The sequence below is a fragment of the Siphateles boraxobius genome, unplaced genomic scaffold, assembly GCF_051911475.1.
Source record: "Siphateles boraxobius isolate OS27281-9 unplaced genomic scaffold, OSU_SipBor_1 65, whole genome shotgun sequence".
In the NCBI taxonomy this organism is placed as follows: Eukaryota; Metazoa; Chordata; class Actinopteri; order Cypriniformes; family Leuciscidae; genus Siphateles; species Siphateles boraxobius.
Window position 1 is genome coordinate 23341347 of NW_027509192.1, and position 19893 is coordinate 23361239.

Sequence of the window (19893 nt, forward strand, 5' to 3'; positions counted from 1 at the left end):
ATTAAACTCTTACACAGAAGGTCACTTCCAAACTAAGCAGATTCAAATTGGTAATGCAGTGAATTTGCCTTAAACACTCCATAAACCTAAATCCAAATCCAAAAAATAAAATCTGTGTGGAATATTTTGCCAAAAATCCAAATTCCTATTTAGATCACTACATCTCACCTGCTGAATTTCGCCACTGTGACCACACCTTAACGTCCCCCTGTAGTCAATAGTTTTATCCCTTTAAACTCATCTTTGATGACCAAAATTACTTATTTAAAAGTTTTTTCCTTGAAAAAAAGTCTTCATGCCGTAATATAGCTTGAATGTAACTCGACACCCTTGCCTCATTTAGTAATCGCGGTTCTATGAATATGCAAATGAGCCCCGCCTCCACTCACTCACTGACTCAGAGATCCACTCGTTGACAATCACACGCTGATCTGATTGGTTACAAGGTTGTTTGTGACGTCAGAAACACCAGCGATTTCAAACCGTGTTTTTTGAGACTGTCTTATGTCGACTGTCGACATAAGAGACTGATTTGAGACTTTCGACTTATGACTAACGGCCGTTTCACACCGCAAGCATGAGCGGCGCGTGAGCAGCACGTCAGCGCAACTACATCGTCACTGAAGCTGCAGAAGCGCGCGAGTATTCACACTGGAAGCGTTTGTACAGCGTCACAACAGCGGCTCCCAGGCTACATAAGGCTACAAATAAGCAAGCATTTCTTTACAAGGACTTTTGAAATTTTTTTTTTTAGAAGTTGGTGGTCATAAACGCATTTGAAGTTTGTTCAAAGCCCAAACTGAATAATTAAAAACAAGTTTGATGGGTACATTTTCTATTAAATGTTATTTTCTTTATGTTAGTCTTCATTTCCTTTTCTGACATATGCAATTCTTGTTAAAACACACTAGACATGCAAATTCTATGCGTTTTGGGCACTTTTTGTGTGAAATCATATTAATTGTGTCCATCAAAAGTGTGCTTCACTTTAATTGAGCGTGAGCAGCGCAGCAAAAATAGACTCGAAGCCGAATCCCCCGCTTCACTGCTGCTCATGCGACGCTCCTGCTTGACCCTCACGCGCTGCTCCTGCTCGCGGTGTGAACGCACTCATTGATTAACATGCACGCCGAAAAAAATACGCGCTGCTCACGCGCCGCTGACGCTTGCGGTGTGAAACGGCCGTTATGCTTTAAGGCAAAACATGTTCAAAAACACCACATAGACATATAAACAACATTTAAAAGCTGGATTTTCACCACGGGGGACTTAAACACTTCGTCCTAACTGCAACGCATCAAGTAAATGTTGTGTGAGGTGATGAAATTGCAGCCAAACAGAACAAAAACAGTATTAAAAAAATCCATGCAATTGATAAAACGTCCTCACATGCAATGACTGATTTGGACAAAGAATGTAGATTAACATTTATAGGTTTAGTGATTTATTGCTTGACACATTGTCAGAACGTACCTGGTTAAGACAAACTGAAACAGTCACAGATGCCAATGTTGTATTAATGTAAATGGATCGTTTGCTGGACTGATTCATTCCAGTTGATCAACTCTTCAAAATCTATGAATTTGATGATTTGTTGTATTTTTCACAGAGGAGTTGAGTTCTGTTTCTGCTCTGTACTGTCTGAAGAATATTGAGGAAGTAAGGGAATTCTTGGGCCGGCATGCTGAAAAACTGGACAAGTTTGTGGCCACCTTCTGTCAGTCCTTCAAAGAACAAGAGAGGAAGGGCCTACGACATCACATAGTGAGACAAACCCAGATTTACATTTCATAATTTCTTGCTTTTATCCACTTAAATGTTAATCAGAGCCTGACAACATACGTAATTCCTTAAGAGACGTAGGAACAGTAAAAAAGAAAATGAATTGTAACATATTATTATTTGAAAGCAATCCTAAAGAATACTAATGGGAATTGTCTTGTAGCATTAAAATATTACAAATAGATATTTAGAACACATACGGGGCAATTGCTATCTTATTACAAAAAAAAAACGATTCAGTGTTCCTGTGTGACATCAAAAGGGATTGCAATAAGATTTTAAAACTTGTGTAACTTCCTGTCCAGTAGCTAGACATTATTCCAAGACCATATGGCTTTTCATCAATACAGATTCCAGATTCTATTCAAGTCCGATTCACAAGATCTCGATTAGATTCTGTTTCAGTTTGATTTGATAGCAATTAAATTATTTCAGTAATAACGTTTATTTTGCTTACATATTAAATAATTTATCTCTGCTATTGCTGTACATATACAGGGATTTGTTTAACACTGATTCAAGCTGGTAACCCATCTTTTTTTTTTTAACTATCCATTAAAAGGTGAACGTCTTTAATTTGATTTGCTAAAAAGAACCGCCTCACAAAAGTCACTTTACAATAAAAGTAAGTTTCCATTAAATATGAAACTACTTAATCATGAATAACATGATGGGTATTTTTATATGTAAATAGCATTCAGAAAATATTTGACATTAATAAGGATCAATAAATAAATACTGATGCAAAAAAACATAGTAATTTATATTTATTTATGACAAATTTTATTTGACTTGCACAATACGGACCGATACACACAGCGACACATTGTTTAGGACGGATTCGTGTTGAAGAGCTACTAACAAAGTAGTATTCATAATATTTCCTTCTTAAAATATAAGCGAGTGTCAGCATTATCAGCTTGGGGGAAAGTTATTTTAAAAGTAATGAATTACAATATTGCTTTACTCCATAAAAAAGTAACTAATTGCATTACTTGGATACTTTTTATAGAAAGTAATTCAATTACTGGGCTGGGCTTGTTTTGTTTTTTTTGTTTTTTTCTATAACAAAAAAAAGGTTATATTTTTGACAGATGTAAAGGCACTTTCACACCAAAAGTGAAATGAATACGCCTGAAGGCTGAAGGAAACACAAATTCACGCCTGTACAGTTAAAGAAAAAACTTTCAGCTGTTCTGCCATTCTGGATTGAAGAAGAATAGGATGCAGGAGAAGTTCAATACACTTACTTTGGCAATAAAAATGTAAAGAATTAAACATAAATGTGATTTTTATCATTTTTAAAGTGTGATGTAAGTCATTTTTGCTTATTAGTATGATTGAAGTGGATCATGGAAGGTCAGCAGCAAAGACATTAATAAAGTGAGATTAAATGCATAAAGTATATTTAATGTAACACATTTAATTATTGCAGGTTTGCGTAATATTCTGAGATTGCATTTCACTGTTTTTATTACATCTGGGTGATACTGAATCTGTTTTTGGGTTTTTTTGCAAGTGAAATGAGTAAATGCCGACTTACATTTATTCTAGAACTACAATAACCTTCATGTTCACAACACCTCTGCACTCACGTTTTCTCTCAACATGCGGACTGGAGAGCTGTTAATGGAATATAAATGGAAAAACAAAGTAACTTGCGTTTCATGTTTGAAAAAGTAACTCAGGTATTTTGTTGTAAATTTAAAGGTACATTGTGTAATATTTCTAGGCATCTATTGACAGAAATGCAATATAAGATCCATAACTATGTTTTCAGTGGTGTATAAAGACCTTGCATAATGAACCGTTATGTTTTTATTACCTTAGAATGAGACATTTATATCTCCATAACCGCGGGCGCCCCCTTCTATGGAGGTCGACATATTGTGTGGTCATGTTTCTATGGTGGCCCTAAACGGACAAACGCGTTTCGTTACTATGTTGCTCTTCGTGCAAGGAAGCAAGCTTAGTTCAGCGAATAAAACACTGACACAATGATGAACAAGTAACAATAATATTCGCAATAACATAGTTTTACTGAATAATTAAGTAAACAATTTCTTAATTTATCCTTGTAAAGAAACCTCATTGCTGAACTGCTACTCTCTGCTGTCTCAGACGATGACATATTTTCTTGTCGGCCACTGTAACTTTTGTTGGTTGCAATTCGTAACCTCACCCCTAGATGCCGCTAAAATCACACACTGCATCTTTAAAAGTAATGTTATTTTACTAGTTACTTGAAAAAAGTAATCTGATTACATGACTCAAGTTACTTGTAATGCGTTCTTGTCACTGATTCCCATATATGTCTGAAGATCTGAAGTCTGTCGGGGAAAACAAGAGCTTGTCGATGCAGTTCAGTCAGTCTATTTTATTCCAACTCCTGATCGGAGGCTTCCGGAAATATTTAGCTTATACGTAGAGTTACGTTTCAACTAAGTTTAATGAAGCAAAGTAAGAATATGGTCTTGTGGACTACTAAATAAATAGAAGTGCGTAAGTTGTAACTTAGTCAAAACTAGGTTAAGTTGTAACTTACGCACAGCAGATGCAACCAGCCCCTGGTTCCTAAATAAAGTAACAATATCATGTATTTAACTTCAATCCTTTTTAGATCTCACTATTTATTGTTTATTTTGTCACCTTTAGGACTCTGTAAATACCCTTTACACAAAATGTCTTCAGTGGCTGTTGAGGGACTCTCATCTGGTAAGCCATTTAAGAGAGGATCTCTCAAATACGGACTTTCTTGTGATGCTGATTGGATAAAATGTCTTAATTTCAGAGACTTTTGGCGAGACAGGAGATACAGATGACTCTGCTCAAACAAGCAGTGGAGGTCAGAGAAAAACCAACCAGTTTGTTCTATCTTTTAAACTTTTAACCTTAAATTAAGAATTAATTCGTCTTTTCTTTCCTCCATTTTCAGATGTACATCCATCATGGCATCCATGATCTACTCTTTAGTTATGTTGGGACTCTTGAAGCAAGTCGGGTACTGATAAACTATACCATTAATTAGCTCACTTTCACCTTAATTTGTTTGTTTGTTTGATGCAGGGATTAAAACTTCAACTTTGATTTCAGTAATTCAGAATGTTTTTTCTTCTTTTACTGTGCAGATTTTCTATGCTTTTTGAAAAATGTATTATTATATTATTATTATTATTATTCCAGAAGCTTTTGAATGGAGAATATTAAAAGTAAAAACATTTTCAGAAACATGGGCGCTGTAAAAGTTGGTTGTCGCTGTAGAAGCATTTTATTTTCTGTTATTACATTAATTTATATTTCTCTTGACAGGATGCAGCTTTCAACAAAACAACGCGATCCTTACAGGAACTGCAACAGAAAGACCTTGGTGTAAAGCCAGAATTCAGGTGAACTGTTCTATCTCTAGATGCATGTCTTTTTCTTAAGTGTCTGCTAAGCCAAATCACTATAGTTATATAATTTAAGTAATCAGACATAACCCATAGAGTAACATTTAAGGAAGGATCTGCCATAGAGACATTAAAATCATGAAGAAAAAATGATTAATGTTGTGCAAGAAACTGTTAACTGTTGTAAAGAATAGACTCCGTCAGAGTATTAAATTATTTAGTGATCACATGTCACTTCTCTCTCTCGTAGTATAAATATTCTTCGGGCTAAGAGGGAATTGAGTCAACTGAACATCTGTACGTCTCCCCTGCAAAAACTGCTCTGCATAAGGAAAGTTATTTTAACCATCATGCAGTCAACCAGACGGCGAGATACAGGTGCTGTGACCACAAACGGTACTTTCTATCAAAATACTCTGTATTTTCTTCATAGTATTACCATGGTACTATTGCAACTATTTAGGAGTGCCATGTAAATACCATGGTAAATGAATGCTGAACTTTGCCTACCAGTGTGTGTGTGTGTGTGTGTGTGTGTGTGTGTGTGTGTGTGTGTGTGTGTGTGTGTGTGTGTGTGTGTGTGTGTGTGTGTGTGCCTGTGCGTGTGAAGGTTTGTCTAAATTTCCTTTCGCAAACAGATCTCGTTCTGCATGGCTCTTATAACCGGATTAGCCAATGTACGCTCATTCATGAACAGTTAGTCCTCTGTTTTCCTCAGACCTTAGTTTTCATGCAGCAGAGCAGCAACACTTCCGGTGTGTGTGAACTGGAGGAATTCTATCCTAATTTCTGTTTGTCAAACAGCTTGTTTAGTAATTTTCCCAATTTTGCCATTACAGGGCACTGAAGTCAGACGGAAAAACAGGCACAGGATGCTATTTTTATAGTTAAATCTATTTAACTATTGCATGTCCCTGCCCTGTTTTTATGAGCATTTCCTTTCCTTAAAAATAAGTAAAAAATCACACCAGTCGTCTATGATACAGTCAAGCCTACAAGTAATATATAGATCTTTGCAAAATTGGTAACTTGGCTAAAAGGATAAAACCAGATTAAACTGTTATTATTGACCTCAATTGCCTTGTTAAACTCGGATGGCGAAAACGTTCACTTGACACAAAATAGATCACACTCATTTGACTAGGGCATGAGCTAGCAGATATGAGTAATTTTATTCACAATGACTATATATATATATATATACATACAGGTCCTTCTAAAAAAATTAGCATATTGTGATAAAGTTCATTATTTTCCATAATGTAATGATAAGAATTAAACTTTCATATATTTTAGATTCATTGCACACCAACTGAAATATTTCAGGTCTTTTATTGTTTTAATACTGATGACTTTGGCATACAGCTCATGAAAACCCAAAAATCTCAAAAAATTAGCATATCTCTAAACAAGCTATTAACCTAATCATCTGCATCAACTAATTAACTCTAAACACCTGCAAAAGATTCCAGAGGCTTTTAAAAACTCCCAGCCTGTTTCATTACTCAAAACCGCAATCATGGGTAAGACTGCCGACCTGACTGCTCTCCAGAAGGCCATCATTGACACCCTCAAGCAAGAGGTTAAGACACAGAAAGAAATTTCTGAACAAATAGGCTGTTCCCAGAGTGCTGTATCAAGGCACCTCAGTGGGAAGTCTGTGGGAAGGAAAAAGTGTGGCAAAAAACGCTGCACAACGAGAAGAGGTGACCGGACCCTGAGGAAGATTGTGGAGAAGGACCGATTCCAGACCTTGGGGGACCTGCGGAAGCAGTGGACTGAGTCTTGAGTAGAAACATCCAGAGCCACCGTGCACAGGCGTGTGCAGGAAATGGGCTACAGGTGCCGCATTCCCCAGGTCAAGCCACTTTTGAACCAGAAACAGCGGCAGAAGCGCCTGACCTGGGCTACAGAGAAGCAGCACTGGACTTCAGGCATTTTGGCATTTCCTTCTCCCTAGTCTTCCTCCAGACTCTGGCACCTTGATTTCCGAATGACATGCAAAATTTGTGAGCAACAGTCCAAAAAAAAAAAGTACTAGGCCAAGACGTTTTCGTTCAGAGCCAGCGTCACGTGACTGAACACAGCAGAAACGGAGGAGCAGAGCAGTGAGAGGCGCTTGTCACTGCCCCGACAAGTTTATTTTTAATGGCGGACCATACATATACCGAGCCACATGATAAGAAATCCTCGTCGTCAAAAAAGTCCAGAATTGAACCTAAAAGGAAACGTGACCGGAGATTACAAAAAAAGAAGAGTGTCGGGATAGCTTTTTCCAGGTGGAAAGAGCTAACGTTTAAGGGTTTGACTAGTGTGAGTTCTCCGAACCGTGCCCGGGCGCGGCTCGATTAGTCGGCCCTGGCCCGCTTGGAAGAGGTGGGCCAGAGCACGGTTCAGTTGGACTCGGGCGCGGTTCGCATGCAGTGTGAGCGCTAACCGTGCTGGAGCACGGAACAGGACGCGTGATGTACGGGAACTGTAGTCCGTAATCAAAGCTGCAAAGTCCTTGCTGCACTTCAGCTGGTACCTTGCAAACCTCCTCATACGAGCAGCACGATTACGTGAAAATTTTCGCGCCACTAAGGCGACACATCTGTTTAACAACAGGCTGTGAGAGGGCTGTGGACCACCGTGGACCAAACGTAATCGTACTCGGGCCCGGTTCATGGCAACCGTGCCTAGTGTGAGTTCACCCTCACCCTCATGTCACTCCAAGGCCGTAAGACCGCCGTTCATCTTCAGAACACAGTTGAAGATATTTTAGATTTAGTCCGAAAGCTTTCTGTCCCTCCATTGAAAATGTATGAACGGTATACTGTCTTTGTCTAGAAAGGAAATAAAGACATCATCAAAGTAGTCCATGTGACATCAGTGGGTTAGTTAGAATGTTTTGAAGCATCGGAAATAAATTTTGGTAATACACAAGGATCACAGATGGAGAATTGCAGAGAATACTTGAGTCTTGGGGTCAGAAGCCTATATATATATATATATATATTAGTGCTGTCAAACGATTAAAATATTTAATCGCGATTAATCGCATTAATGCCATAGTTAACTCGCGATTAATCGCACATTTTTATCTATTCTAAATGTCCCTTGATTTCTATTTGTCTCATTATTTTTTCTAATTGTAATGCTCTTATCAACATGGAAAAGTGGATCAGCAGTAAGTTTGTTCTTAGCTGTGGTATCCATGTGCTTCTGTCTGAAGTCATCCATTGTAGAGCTTAGATCGGGCCCAAAAAATCAAGCCCGACCCGAGCCCGTGCGCATTGTGTCCGAGCCCGGCCCGACACATAAACTGTAATTATGAGCCCGAGCCCGATTTAAACCCGTCCATTTTTTTAATACGTGGGTCGTTATAACTGACGTTCTCAACTACTTTCTATGTTACTTTCTCCCGCCCGCAACATTTTTGTCCCGCTCCCGCCCGCAAATAGACTCTTTTTTTGTAGGCTACCTCCAAATACTTTAGCCTACGTGTCACCACCATACACATCAGCATAAATGCTCCTGATAAATTATTTGTTATTAAAGCATTAACACACAAACCACTGTTATAACATAAAAGCAAGCAGGCTACTGCATGCATGGTTTGGCATTACTGAATGCGCGCAAAGTGTGCTCCCTTAATAATTCCTAAAAAGCTGACATCAGTTCATCGCAATCTCACACATCTGTTATTATCAATGAAGCTGACTGCACAATGTATCTTTCATAATATATGCACTTTGTTTGTTATAATTTGAGGATTTGCCAGTTTACAGAATTCAGTACTGAACAAAAAGTCAGTTTTGAGCGGTGAGGGGAGTCTATTTTAAATGCTTCTGATTGGCCATTGCGTTCAAGAAATCAACACATATGTCTGTGATTGGCTACATCCCTCAACGCTGCAAACATGTTATAAAAAGAAACTCTGGCCTGTAAATTGTTTCTATTTAGTTTTAGTTGTTCTTGTTGCTTTTCTGCAACATATGAATAAAAATGTATTAGTTTTTATGTTTTATTCATTGATATTTCTAGTTTGCGGGAGTCCCGCGAATCTTTTTATTCTCCCGTATCTGCACACAGAGTGAGTGCATTACCGCTCGAGCCCGCCCTCGCACTCGGCCATCAAATCTAGTCCCGCGCCGCACTCTATTGCGTTGAGAGTGCACGTCTCTAGATCGGCGTCTCGCGCTCGCGCCATCCACTCAAAACGTACCGTTAGCCTACTACTCTTTGGCCGGCGCGCAAGCCCAAACAAGTACGTGCGGCGTGCCTGTTGTTTTGTTTCCGGTCTAGCTATCCGGTGTGATGTTGTAGTTGTTCTAACGTTACTAGTTGTTGCAACAGCATTTGATAAAAATACAAAGTTTGCTTGGGCAAAAAGAGCGTTAATTTGCGATAAAAAAAATTGACGCCGTTAAAATGTGTTTGCGTTAACGCCGGTAATAACGCGTTTAACGCACAGCACTAATATATATATATATATATATATATATATATCAAACAACCCCTACATCCCCTCCTCGCTCATCCAAAATCAAACTTCAAACGACCGGAACTTCAAACAGCACAGTGTTCTGTAACTAAAACTATTTTTGGTTCTGTAACTAAAACTATTTGACACATGGTTCTGTAACTAAAACTATTTGACACATGGTTCTGTAACTAAAACTATTTTTGGTTCTGTAACTAAAACTATTTGACACATGGTTCTGTAACTAAAACTATTTGACACATGGTTCTGTAACTTAAACTATTTGACACATGGTTCTGTAACTAAAACTATTTGACACATGGTTCTGTAACTAAAACTATTTGACACATGGTTCTGTAACTAAAACTATTTGACACAGGGTTCTGTGGTCAGATGAAACTAAAAAGAGAGCTTGTTTGCAGCAAACACGCTAGATGTGTTTGGTGCACACAAGGATAAAAAGTACCCCATGTGTACAATTTCATATATACCGTTGGATCTTTAATGTTGTGGGCATATTTTTCTGCTGGAGGTCCTGGACTTCTTGTTCAGATACATGGCATTGTGGATTCTATCAAATATCAACAGATAAAAAATCTAAACCTGACGGTAGAAATCTTATAATGGGCCGTGGTTGGATCTTCCATCAGGACAACAATCCAAAACAAGCTCAAAATCAACACAAAAATTTGTCAATGAGCACAAAATGAAGCTTCTGCCATGACCGTCCCCGTCCCTGACCTGAACCCTATAGAAAATAAGTGGGCTGAACTGAAGAGGAGAAGCACCAACATAATCTGAAGGATCTGGAGAGATTCTGTATGGAGGAATGGTCTCTGATCTCTGGTCAGTTGTTCTCCAAACTCATCAGGCATTATAGGAGAAAACTCAAAGTATTTAATAAAAGGGTGCCAATAATTGTGGCCAACATGTTATGGAGAAAAACATTTATTTCATAATGTGATTTTCCCCCACTTTCAATTATTTTACTTCAATGAAAGGTTCGATTTTTACTTCTTCTTTTTTTATGAAAGATCAAAAGGATAAGCAATGCAGACTTATTTTTTACAGCCATTTTTGATCATATTTACCAGAGGAGTCATTAATTCTGACCACAACTGTATATAGTTTGTCATGGCCACTGTGCCTGCAGGGAGTGGAAGAAGAGAGCTGTACACATACTGTCCTGCTGTCGCCAATACTAACCAACGGCAGAGCCATACAGCACTGCAGTCTCAGGACAGCAGCGCCAGACCAGCAGTTTAAGACCAGCAGTTAGGCTGGAGATTATAGCATCATTAAGGTTAGGTTTAATGGTGAGGTGGGGTTGGGCATTTGTTATGGTGCTTCTAGTTCCAGAAGTTATGGTTGGTTGTTAGGGCGGCTTAGGCGATCGTCAACTCCAACCAAACTGAGGCTGCTGGCCTGGAACTGCTGAATTTAGACACATCTCGCTGCCACATGTCGACACAACCCGGGAAATATGACACTTAATAAAACCCTGTCATTTTTAAAGTACCAGTATTCGTAAAATTATGAATAATATTGTTTTTAAAAGCAGGGTCTCACAATACCTAACTAGTGTCGGTACATTGTGCAATACTAATTGGGAGTGCCATAAATTTTGTGTTTTGCAAAGTTTGCTTTTTCAGTTGTTGTTGTGTTGATTTATATTGTTTCTAGATTATTGTGCAGAGCAGGGGTGCCGCTAAGGGGGGAAAAGTTAGGACGATTCTAAGGGCCCACACACTTTTGGGGCCCCCAGAGATCGATTTTATTAATGGAATGGGTGTGGTAGGGGGCCCAACCTCATATTCTTTCATAGGGCCCAACATTTCTAGCCGCGCCCCTGGTGCAGAGTGACCAGGTGCATTTAAAATAATTGCAAATAGCTTCAGTGGCGCAGAAAAAGCTAACATCATTTCACTAATCATCGTCAACACATGGGAAAGTGTGAACAAGTTCTATTCCGGTGAAATTTAAAATCATTCTGAGTGGATTATTACAGCAGACTGATTGCTTTTAAAGGAAGGAAGAAGTGCTTCCAATCATTGTGTCCTTGTGTTAGCAATGGTTCCCTCCAAAGAACGATGTGCAGCCATTATTGCTTTGCATCAAAATGGCCACACATGCAAGGAGACTGATGCAAAGAATATTGCATCTAAAGAACCATTTACTGGATCATCAAGAACTTCAAGGAAAGAGGTTCAGCTGCAATGAAGGAGGCTACAGGATGACCATCAAGCACCAGGACCGTCTCCTACTAAGCAGGCGAGTGTGAGAGAGTCTGAACACACAGTAGCCGCGCCTCCATTACAGATTTGCGAAAAACTTTTGCAATATTTGTAAATGTTGATATAAAAGTATTGCGAATTGACAGCGTTTCCATTAACTGGTGTTATGCGACCAAAACATATTTTTTTCCTCTCCCGATAAGTCATTACAAAAATCAAGGCAACGGATGTTGGTAGGTCTTGATAAATTGTGGCATTTCTTTGTGGTTTAGAATCCAGTATTCCCGTAATTATTTTGTCTTTTATGAGTTTAATATAGACTCTGTCTCATCTTGTCCCAACATACAGCGTCATCTTTAAAGAATGATCGACTGTAACATAGGTCAGGTGTCCTGTAAATGCAAAAAACTATTGCAGTTTTGCGAAATATTCCTTTTTCGAATTGCCTGAAAAACCACCTCATGCGAGCGTAAAACCTTGTTGTATATATGGGATATATATATCGATATATGGGAGTTTTTTGCTAAATTGACTTGTTTCCATTGACCTTATTTTCTATTCGCAATTTTAATGTGCCCAATTTGAAGGGTAATGTAAACGTGGCTATTGAGGCCAAGACTTTTGGACAGTGTCCTGGTGTCAAGAAGGGCAACGAAGAACCCACTTCTCTTCAAGTAAAACTTCAAGGACAGCCTGAAATTTATCTGGAAGTTCAAGGATTGGGCAGCAGAAGACTTGTGCCAAGTTATTTTCTCTGATGAAGCCCTCTTCTGAATGTTTGGGGCATCTAGAAAATCGGTTGTCAGGAGAAGAAAAGGTTGAACGCTGCCATGAGTCCTTTGTTGTGCCGAGAGTGATGCATCCATATGCGGGGTTGCTTTTCATCCGACTGCGTGGGCTCTCTCACAATTCTGCCCAAAAACACTGCCAGGAATAAAGAATGGCATCGAAACGTCCCACAGAAGCAACTTCTCCCGACGATTCAGGAGCAATTTGGTGATGATCCATGTAAGGCGAGTGGACGAGTAGAAGCCCACAAACTGTGATCACCTCCAGGCACTAAAGGCACGAATGGATCGGGACCAGTAAGGATTTGCAGAGAAGCTGATATCCAGTATGCCGGAGTGAATCGCAGAGGTTATGAAGAAGGATCAACACTGTAAATATTGAGTCTTTTCTTATGTTTTTTTTTTTTTAAATCACCAAATTGCCAAAAAATCTGTTTTCCAGTATACCATAGAAACATGTGAAAAATTTCATCTACAAATACTGAAGCAAAAAACTTTATGAAACAAAATGTATGTCACTGCCAAAAGCATGGCTGTAGTTCTTCACGAGAAGCTCTTATTGTAGCAATCTGGTGAACTCTTTATCTTTCTCATGTGTAGAGTAAGATATTACACATTTAATAATCTCAGTTTGCAGTATGATGTGTGTGTGCAATATTATGTGTGTGTGTGTGTGTGTGTGTGTGTGTGTGTGTGTGTGTGTGTGTGTGTGTGTGTGTGTGTGTGTGTGTGTGTGTGTGTGTGTGTGTGTGTGTGTGTGTGTGTGTGTGTGCGTGTGCAGTATGAGGTGTGTGTCTGCAGTATGAGGTGTGTGTGCAGTATGAGGTGTGTGTGCAGTATGAGGTGTGTGTGCAGTATGAGGTGTGTGTGCAGTATGAGATGTGTGTGCAGTATCAGGTGTGTGCAGTATGATGTGTGTGTGCAGTGTGATGTGTGTGTGCAGTAAGATGTGTGTATGATGTGTGTGTGCAGTATGATGTGTGTGTGCAGTATGATGTGTGTGTGCAGTATGATGTGTGTGTGCAGTATCAGGTGTGTGCAGTATGATGTGTGTGTGCAGTAAGATGTGTGTGTGCAGTAAGATGTGTGTGCAGTATCAGGTGTGTGCAGTGTGATGTGTGTGTGCAGTATGATGTGTGTGTGCAGTAAGATGTGTGTGCAGTATCAGGTGTGTGCAGTATGATGTGTGTGTGCAGTATTATGTGTGTGTGCAGTATGATGTGTGTGTGCATTGTGATGTGTGTGTGCAGTAAGATGTGTGTATGAGGTGTGTGTGCAGTATCAGGTGTGTGCAGTGTGATGTGTGTGTGCAGTAAGATGTGTGTGTGCAGTAAGATGTGTGTGCAGTATCAGGTGTGTGCAGTATCAGGTGTGTGCAGTATGATGTGTGTGTGCAGTATCAGGTGTGTGCAGTATCAGGTGTGTGCAGTATGATGTGTATGTGCAGTAAGATGTGTGTGTGCAGTATCAGGTGTGTGCAGTATCAGGTGTGTGCAGTATCAGGTGTGTGCAGTATCAGGTGTGTGCAGTATGATGTGTGTGTGCAGTATGATGTGTGTGTGCAGTAAGATGTGTGTGCAGTATCAGGTGTGTGCAGTATCAGGTGTGTGCAGTATCAGGTGTGTGCAGTATGATGTGTGTGTGCAGTATCAGGTGTGTGCAGTATCAGGTGTGTGCAGTATCAGGTGTGTGCAGTATCAGGTGTGTGCAGTATGATGTGTGTGTGCAGTATGATGTGTGTGTGCAGTATGATGTGTGTGTGCAGTAAGATGTGTGTATGATGTGTGTGTGCAGTATGAGGTGTGTGCAGTATGAGGTGTGTGTGCAGTATGAGGTGTGTGCAGTATGATGTGTGTGTGCAGTATGATGTGTGTGTGCAGTATGAGGTGTGTGTGCAGTATGAGGTGTGTGCAGTATGAGGTGTGTGTGCAGCATCAGGTGTGTGCAGTATGAGGTGTGTGTGCAGTATGATGTGTGTGTGCAGTATGATATGTGTGTGCAGTAAGATGTGTGTATGATGTGTGTGTGCAGTATGAGGTGTGTGCAGTATCAGGTGTGTCTGCAGTATGAGGTGTGTGTGCACTATGATGTGTGTGTGCAGTATGATGTGTGTGTGCAGTAAGATGTGTGTATGATGTGTGTGTGCAGTATGAGGTGTGTGCAGTATGATGTGTGTCTGCAGTATGATGTGTGTGTGCAGTATGAGGTGTGTGTGCAGTATGAGGTGTGTGCAGTATGAGGTGTGTGTGCAGTATGAGGTGTGTGTGCAGTATGAGGTGTGTGTGCAGTATGAGGTGTGTGTGCAGTATGAGGTGTGTGTGCAGTATGATGTGTGTGTGCAGTATGAGGTGTGTGTGCAGTATGAGGTGTGTGCAGTATGATGTGTGTCTGCAGTATGATGTGTGTGTGCAGTATGAGGTGTGTGTGCAGTATGAGGTGTGTGCAGTATGAGGTGTGTGTGCAGTATGAGGTGTGTGTGCAGTATGGTGTGTGTGTGCAGTATGAGGTGTGTGTGCAGTATGAGGTGTGTGTGCAGTATGAGGTGTGTGTGCAGTATCAGGTGTGTGCAGTATGAGGTGTGTGTGCAGTATGAGGTGTGTGTGTGTGTGTGTGTGTGTGTGTGTGTGTGTGTGTGTGTGTGTGTGTGTGTGTGTGTGTGTGTGTGTGTGTGTGTGTGTGTGTGTGTGTGTGTGTGTCTGTGTGTGTGCATCAGAAGGTTTGTGTTGACCTGATTATCTGTCTCTTTCAGCGGTGAGCATTGAGGCCATGTGTGCTGATGATCTTCTGTCAGTCATTCTCTATTTGCTGATCAAAACTGAAATTCCTAACTGGTGAGTGTTATGTTTTTTGTATCATTATCTCAGGATAAGTGATTCTATTGTTAAAGGCACACTATGTAAGATTTTTGGATCCAAATATCCAAAAACCACTAGAACAATGTTATATGTTTTGTTGATTTGTGTGCTGGCATTATCCCAAATATTTCTAAGAATGTTTAAATCCAGAGAAATAAACAGTTTTAACCAGGACACGAACCGTGCGTCACCTATTAATGACATCATACCTGCGTTACCCTCGATTTCTGGTTTTATTTTGTAGAAGCCATGGAAACACTAAAGATGGTGTTTTATTAGACAAGTGAGTAACTGTTTGGATACATTCATCGACAGAAAACGAATCATTGTTATACAGTCTTTTTGTTTAAATCTCGTTTTCTTGATTTACCATTTACCATACCATTTCATATATTTAGCATATACCAATCATATTTACCATTACCATTTCTTGAGAACCATATTTACCATGCCTTATATTGATCTAGCTCACCGCAGTGTGCAACAAGTGTCTCATAAAGCAGCCGAGCGAACGCACAGAGTAGCATTATAACAAATTTAAACACACTCAAAAGTATCTAAGATGATAAAACAGCGCTGCGTTACCCAACTTACGCAAGCGGTCTGCGACATAATAAAAGCTCCACTGCTCTCGAGCCGTGTGTCGTGCTCGTCTCTCATTAGCAACCGCTCCAACGGCTTTCACAGCGTTAATTAATCTTCAATACATCACCAGTCATCCATGAATATGATTGTATTCTCCACCAGCTGTAGAGGTGAAGGCAACAACTCCCATGACTCCGCCAAATCAAGATCATCAAGCTGCACCTTTGTTTTGAATAAGTGACCTCTAGTGGTGAAAAACTACATAGTGTGCCTTTAAGTCAAGTCACCTTCATTTATATAGCGCTTTTAACAATATAGACTGTTTCAAAGCAGCTTTGCAGTGATAATAGGAAATTACAGTAACAGAGATTGTTTAGCTTTACAGCAGCTCTAAAATAAAGTTATTGGTTTTGATTGATTGAATCACTTCGGTTGCAAGGGTCATTAGTTATTAACTTAGGGGCCGCTAACACAACACTGCTCTAACAGAATAAATGAATGTCTTTAGCAATCTGTTGCTTACATTAATTATATATGCAGAATGTTGATAATCTGACTTTTTCTTCAGGATGGCAAATCTGAGTTATATAAAGAACTTCCGCTTCCGCAACTCCAGTAAGGATGATCTGAGTTACTATCTGAGCTCGTTTGAGGCGGCGGTGGAGCACATCCGCCAGGGGAACCTCAGCCAGAGCCCTCTGGTAGGAGCTCGAGACACTCAAGTCATGGTTCTGTTTCTAATTATGATCATCACCAAACATTTGATTAAAATATCTCCTCTGAACATCAGTTTTGGCCATTACTGTATATCTCCAAATAAATCTATACCAAATCGAACTGAATCAAGATCTGAAATAAATTGAAGATTGTGAATCTAAGTCGAATCGTGAAATATCAATACCCAGCCCTTAGGCTTGTATTTGTTTTTGCTTATATTGAAATTAGTGTCAAACATTATACAATTTCAATGGTATCTTAAGTGTTGATATTTTAACAACCTAAGGTCAAGCAAAAACTTCTTCATATGTATGTTATCGTGATATGTTGCTATCGTGTTGTTATCGTGAAAAGACATGTCATATTTGTAATAGTGTTATTATAAGTAAAATTACTCAATAAAGATTGTGGTCGTATCACCAACCTCTAAATGCAAGCGAATGGGAACAACTTTAGTTAATTTAAATAGCAAGATTAACGTTAATTTAATTATTTTTTTATACGAGCATTTGGTTTGACACTGCAGGGTTTGAACCTAAAAACTTTCAGGCACCAGGCCCAGTATGAATTATGAGGCAATGTCTTGATGGTTGGTGAATGTGTGCTGTGGTCCACAGGGGTCAGGAGATAGACTGTCCTTCAGACAGAAGGTGGACCTGCTGTCCCAGAATGCAACACCTACAGATCAGCTCTTTGAGGTGAGCACCGTGGCTGTTTTCTGCCTGGCTCAAGAACAGGAAGTAACATTTTATACTAGTTTAGATGCACAAGACAAGTGTCTCAAATTGTTTTTTTTATTTAATATATGATTTATGATCACATTAGTAGTTATGCATTGATACGAAGTGTGTGTGTGTTTGGGCAGTACATTGTGAGCGGAAATGAGGTCGAGGTTCAGCGTTTGCTGAGTGAAAGCGAGAGTGAGGAGGACGGGAGGAAGTTATGCCACCCTCTGTGTTCCTGTGACGCCTGTGACCTCCACATCTCAGGGTCAGCACTGACAGACTCGCATACTTATCATCCACAGAACTAATGCATAGAAGCTATTCAAGTGATCTTTACATTAATGCCTTTTAAACACTAATTACCTGATCTTGAAGGTCTAAGAGGGCATTTATACGACACCATTTTCATTTTCATTCCGTTCATTTACACAACAATGGCCTTTTGCGGGCCTGAAAAACTAACTTTTTGAAAATTATATTGATATTGTTGAATTTGTGAAAATGGTGGCGTCATGCGCATGCTTATTACGCGTTCAGTCTCATTACAGTGACATCGCTGCGTACTGGCCTCGCATGTAGAAAACAGCGTTTTTAGTAGTTTTTGCGGAACCGTGTGAACGGGGAAAGTGTTATAAAGGGTTATATGTAGAACTCAGAAACCCCTGTTATACTGTTACACTTAAGTGAAATGCAGCCTGCAACTCACGGCTCATGCACACGTAACGTACAAGAGGGAATGTATTTCAAGGTCCACAACGAAGGTCTTTTTCGTTCTTCGATTTGAAGTAAAAACAAGTTGTGAATACCTTTGCAGCGATATACTGTTAATGAATAACCAGACACGTCCACGCTGCTGAGAGCGACGTGTGAATATGTGCTGCACGCTTTCCTCTCAATAACAAAATAAACTCAACAAAAACAGCAGTTCAGAAAGCATCTGATCATAGTGATGTGGATACATTTGCACCAGCTGTCGACAGATGAGGTCATTAAATTTACACTGTTATGATAATTTGATTCTAAATTATATTTGAGACTATAGACTATATAGACTGGCTATGTGAGACTATAGTCTGAATTAATCCCTTTCCCTTGCATGACACATTAACCATACAGAATGGCTCTTTCAGCATTATCCTGAATATTGTATTAGCATTCGTTTCATGTGTCATTGAACTGAAGAAAGGCACTAAACCGTCACATCCTTTTGATTTTCCCAGCAAAAAATGTTCCGAGTCCTTCACATAAGAATCAGTCTACAGGCTACATAGACAACCTAGGAAGTCGGGGAAGTTCTTGTTTCTTTTGTGTGTGTTTTTTTTTCGTTAGTACTTGTTCACATTGGCAATAAAAAGTGATTAATACATAAACATTCTTACATATAGCCCCTTTAACACTACAATCTTTATCACAGCTCTTTAATTTCATTATCAAGTTAATTTTGAGACCGTAATGACAATATGTTGGGCTGATGACCACCACTAAGTGATGAATGTCCTTTGCCTAATTAAATGTTGAAGTATTGCTTTGCTTGTCTTTCTTGGCATTTTCTTGGTTCAGGAGATTAAACGACCCGTCCATAGTCACTCCGTTCTCTCGGGATGACCGAGGCTATACTCCTCTACATGTTGCTGCTATTTGTGGTGAGGGTTATATTTCTGTTTTGTTTGTTTTTGTTTTAGATTTTTCCCATGATAGATTTTATAATGGTGTAGATGTTGTAGTATTTTTGAATCATGAATCTGTAGACTTCACACGGAGTTGACCTACACATGTTGTGTTCACACGGAGTTGACCTACACATGTTGTGACTGGGCTGTGCTTGTATCCAGGTCAGTCTCTGCTGATTGATCTGCTGGTGTCGAAGGGAGCTGTGGTGAACGCCACCGATTACCATGCCCTCACACCGCTACACTTCTCCTGCCAGAAGGGCTACCAGGGAGTCACGGTCAGATCACAACACAGCTTGTGTCAATAACTATCTTGTGGTAACAGAAGTAATCTTAGAGTAACAGAACTTTCTGGTTAGTTCCTAGTATCTTACATGTTAGATTGTTTTCCAACATTGGGACAGTCTTTTTACATAATAATAAAATTCAATTCACATTTATTTGTTTAGCACTTTTCACAATACATATTGTTTCAGAGCATCTTTACAGAAAATGCATGTCTGCATTACAGTTTAGAGTGATCAGTTATCAGAGGTGATTGTCTCCAAGTTATGCATTTCAGAAATGTACAAATACAAATCACACAGTTTGCTAATAATGTATTAATTTAAGGCGAGACACTACAGGTGAATAGGGTAAAAATGTTAACTAGCAGAAATCACCATGAAACTTTCCCAGTTGAT

General features: G+C 39.5%; 1 protein-coding gene across 2 annotated transcripts in view; it reads left to right on the forward strand.

The window, feature by feature from the left end:
• The window catches only part of ankrd27 (ankyrin repeat domain 27 (VPS9 domain)), a 58203-nt gene that overhangs the window by 9337 nt on the left and 28973 nt on the right, over positions 1-19893 (forward strand). The window contains exons 5-16 of one of the 2 annotated variants that reach the window (XM_077211544.1): positions 1610-1764; positions 4438-4497; positions 4574-4627; positions 4718-4783; positions 5092-5168; positions 5422-5567; positions 15408-15489; positions 16667-16799; positions 17433-17513; positions 17681-17805; positions 19101-19183; positions 19373-19488. In XM_077211544.1, coding sequence (XP_077067659.1) covers positions 1610-1764; positions 4438-4497; positions 4574-4627; positions 4718-4783; positions 5092-5168; positions 5422-5567; positions 15408-15489; positions 16667-16799; positions 17433-17513; positions 17681-17805; positions 19101-19183; positions 19373-19488 — 1178 coding nt within the window. The remainder of the gene's footprint in view (positions 1-1609; positions 1765-4437; positions 4498-4573; positions 4628-4717; positions 4784-5091; positions 5169-5421; positions 5568-15407; positions 15490-16666; positions 16800-17432; positions 17514-17680; positions 17806-19100; positions 19184-19372; positions 19489-19893) is intronic. The other variant, XM_077211543.1, reaches the window with a different exon arrangement.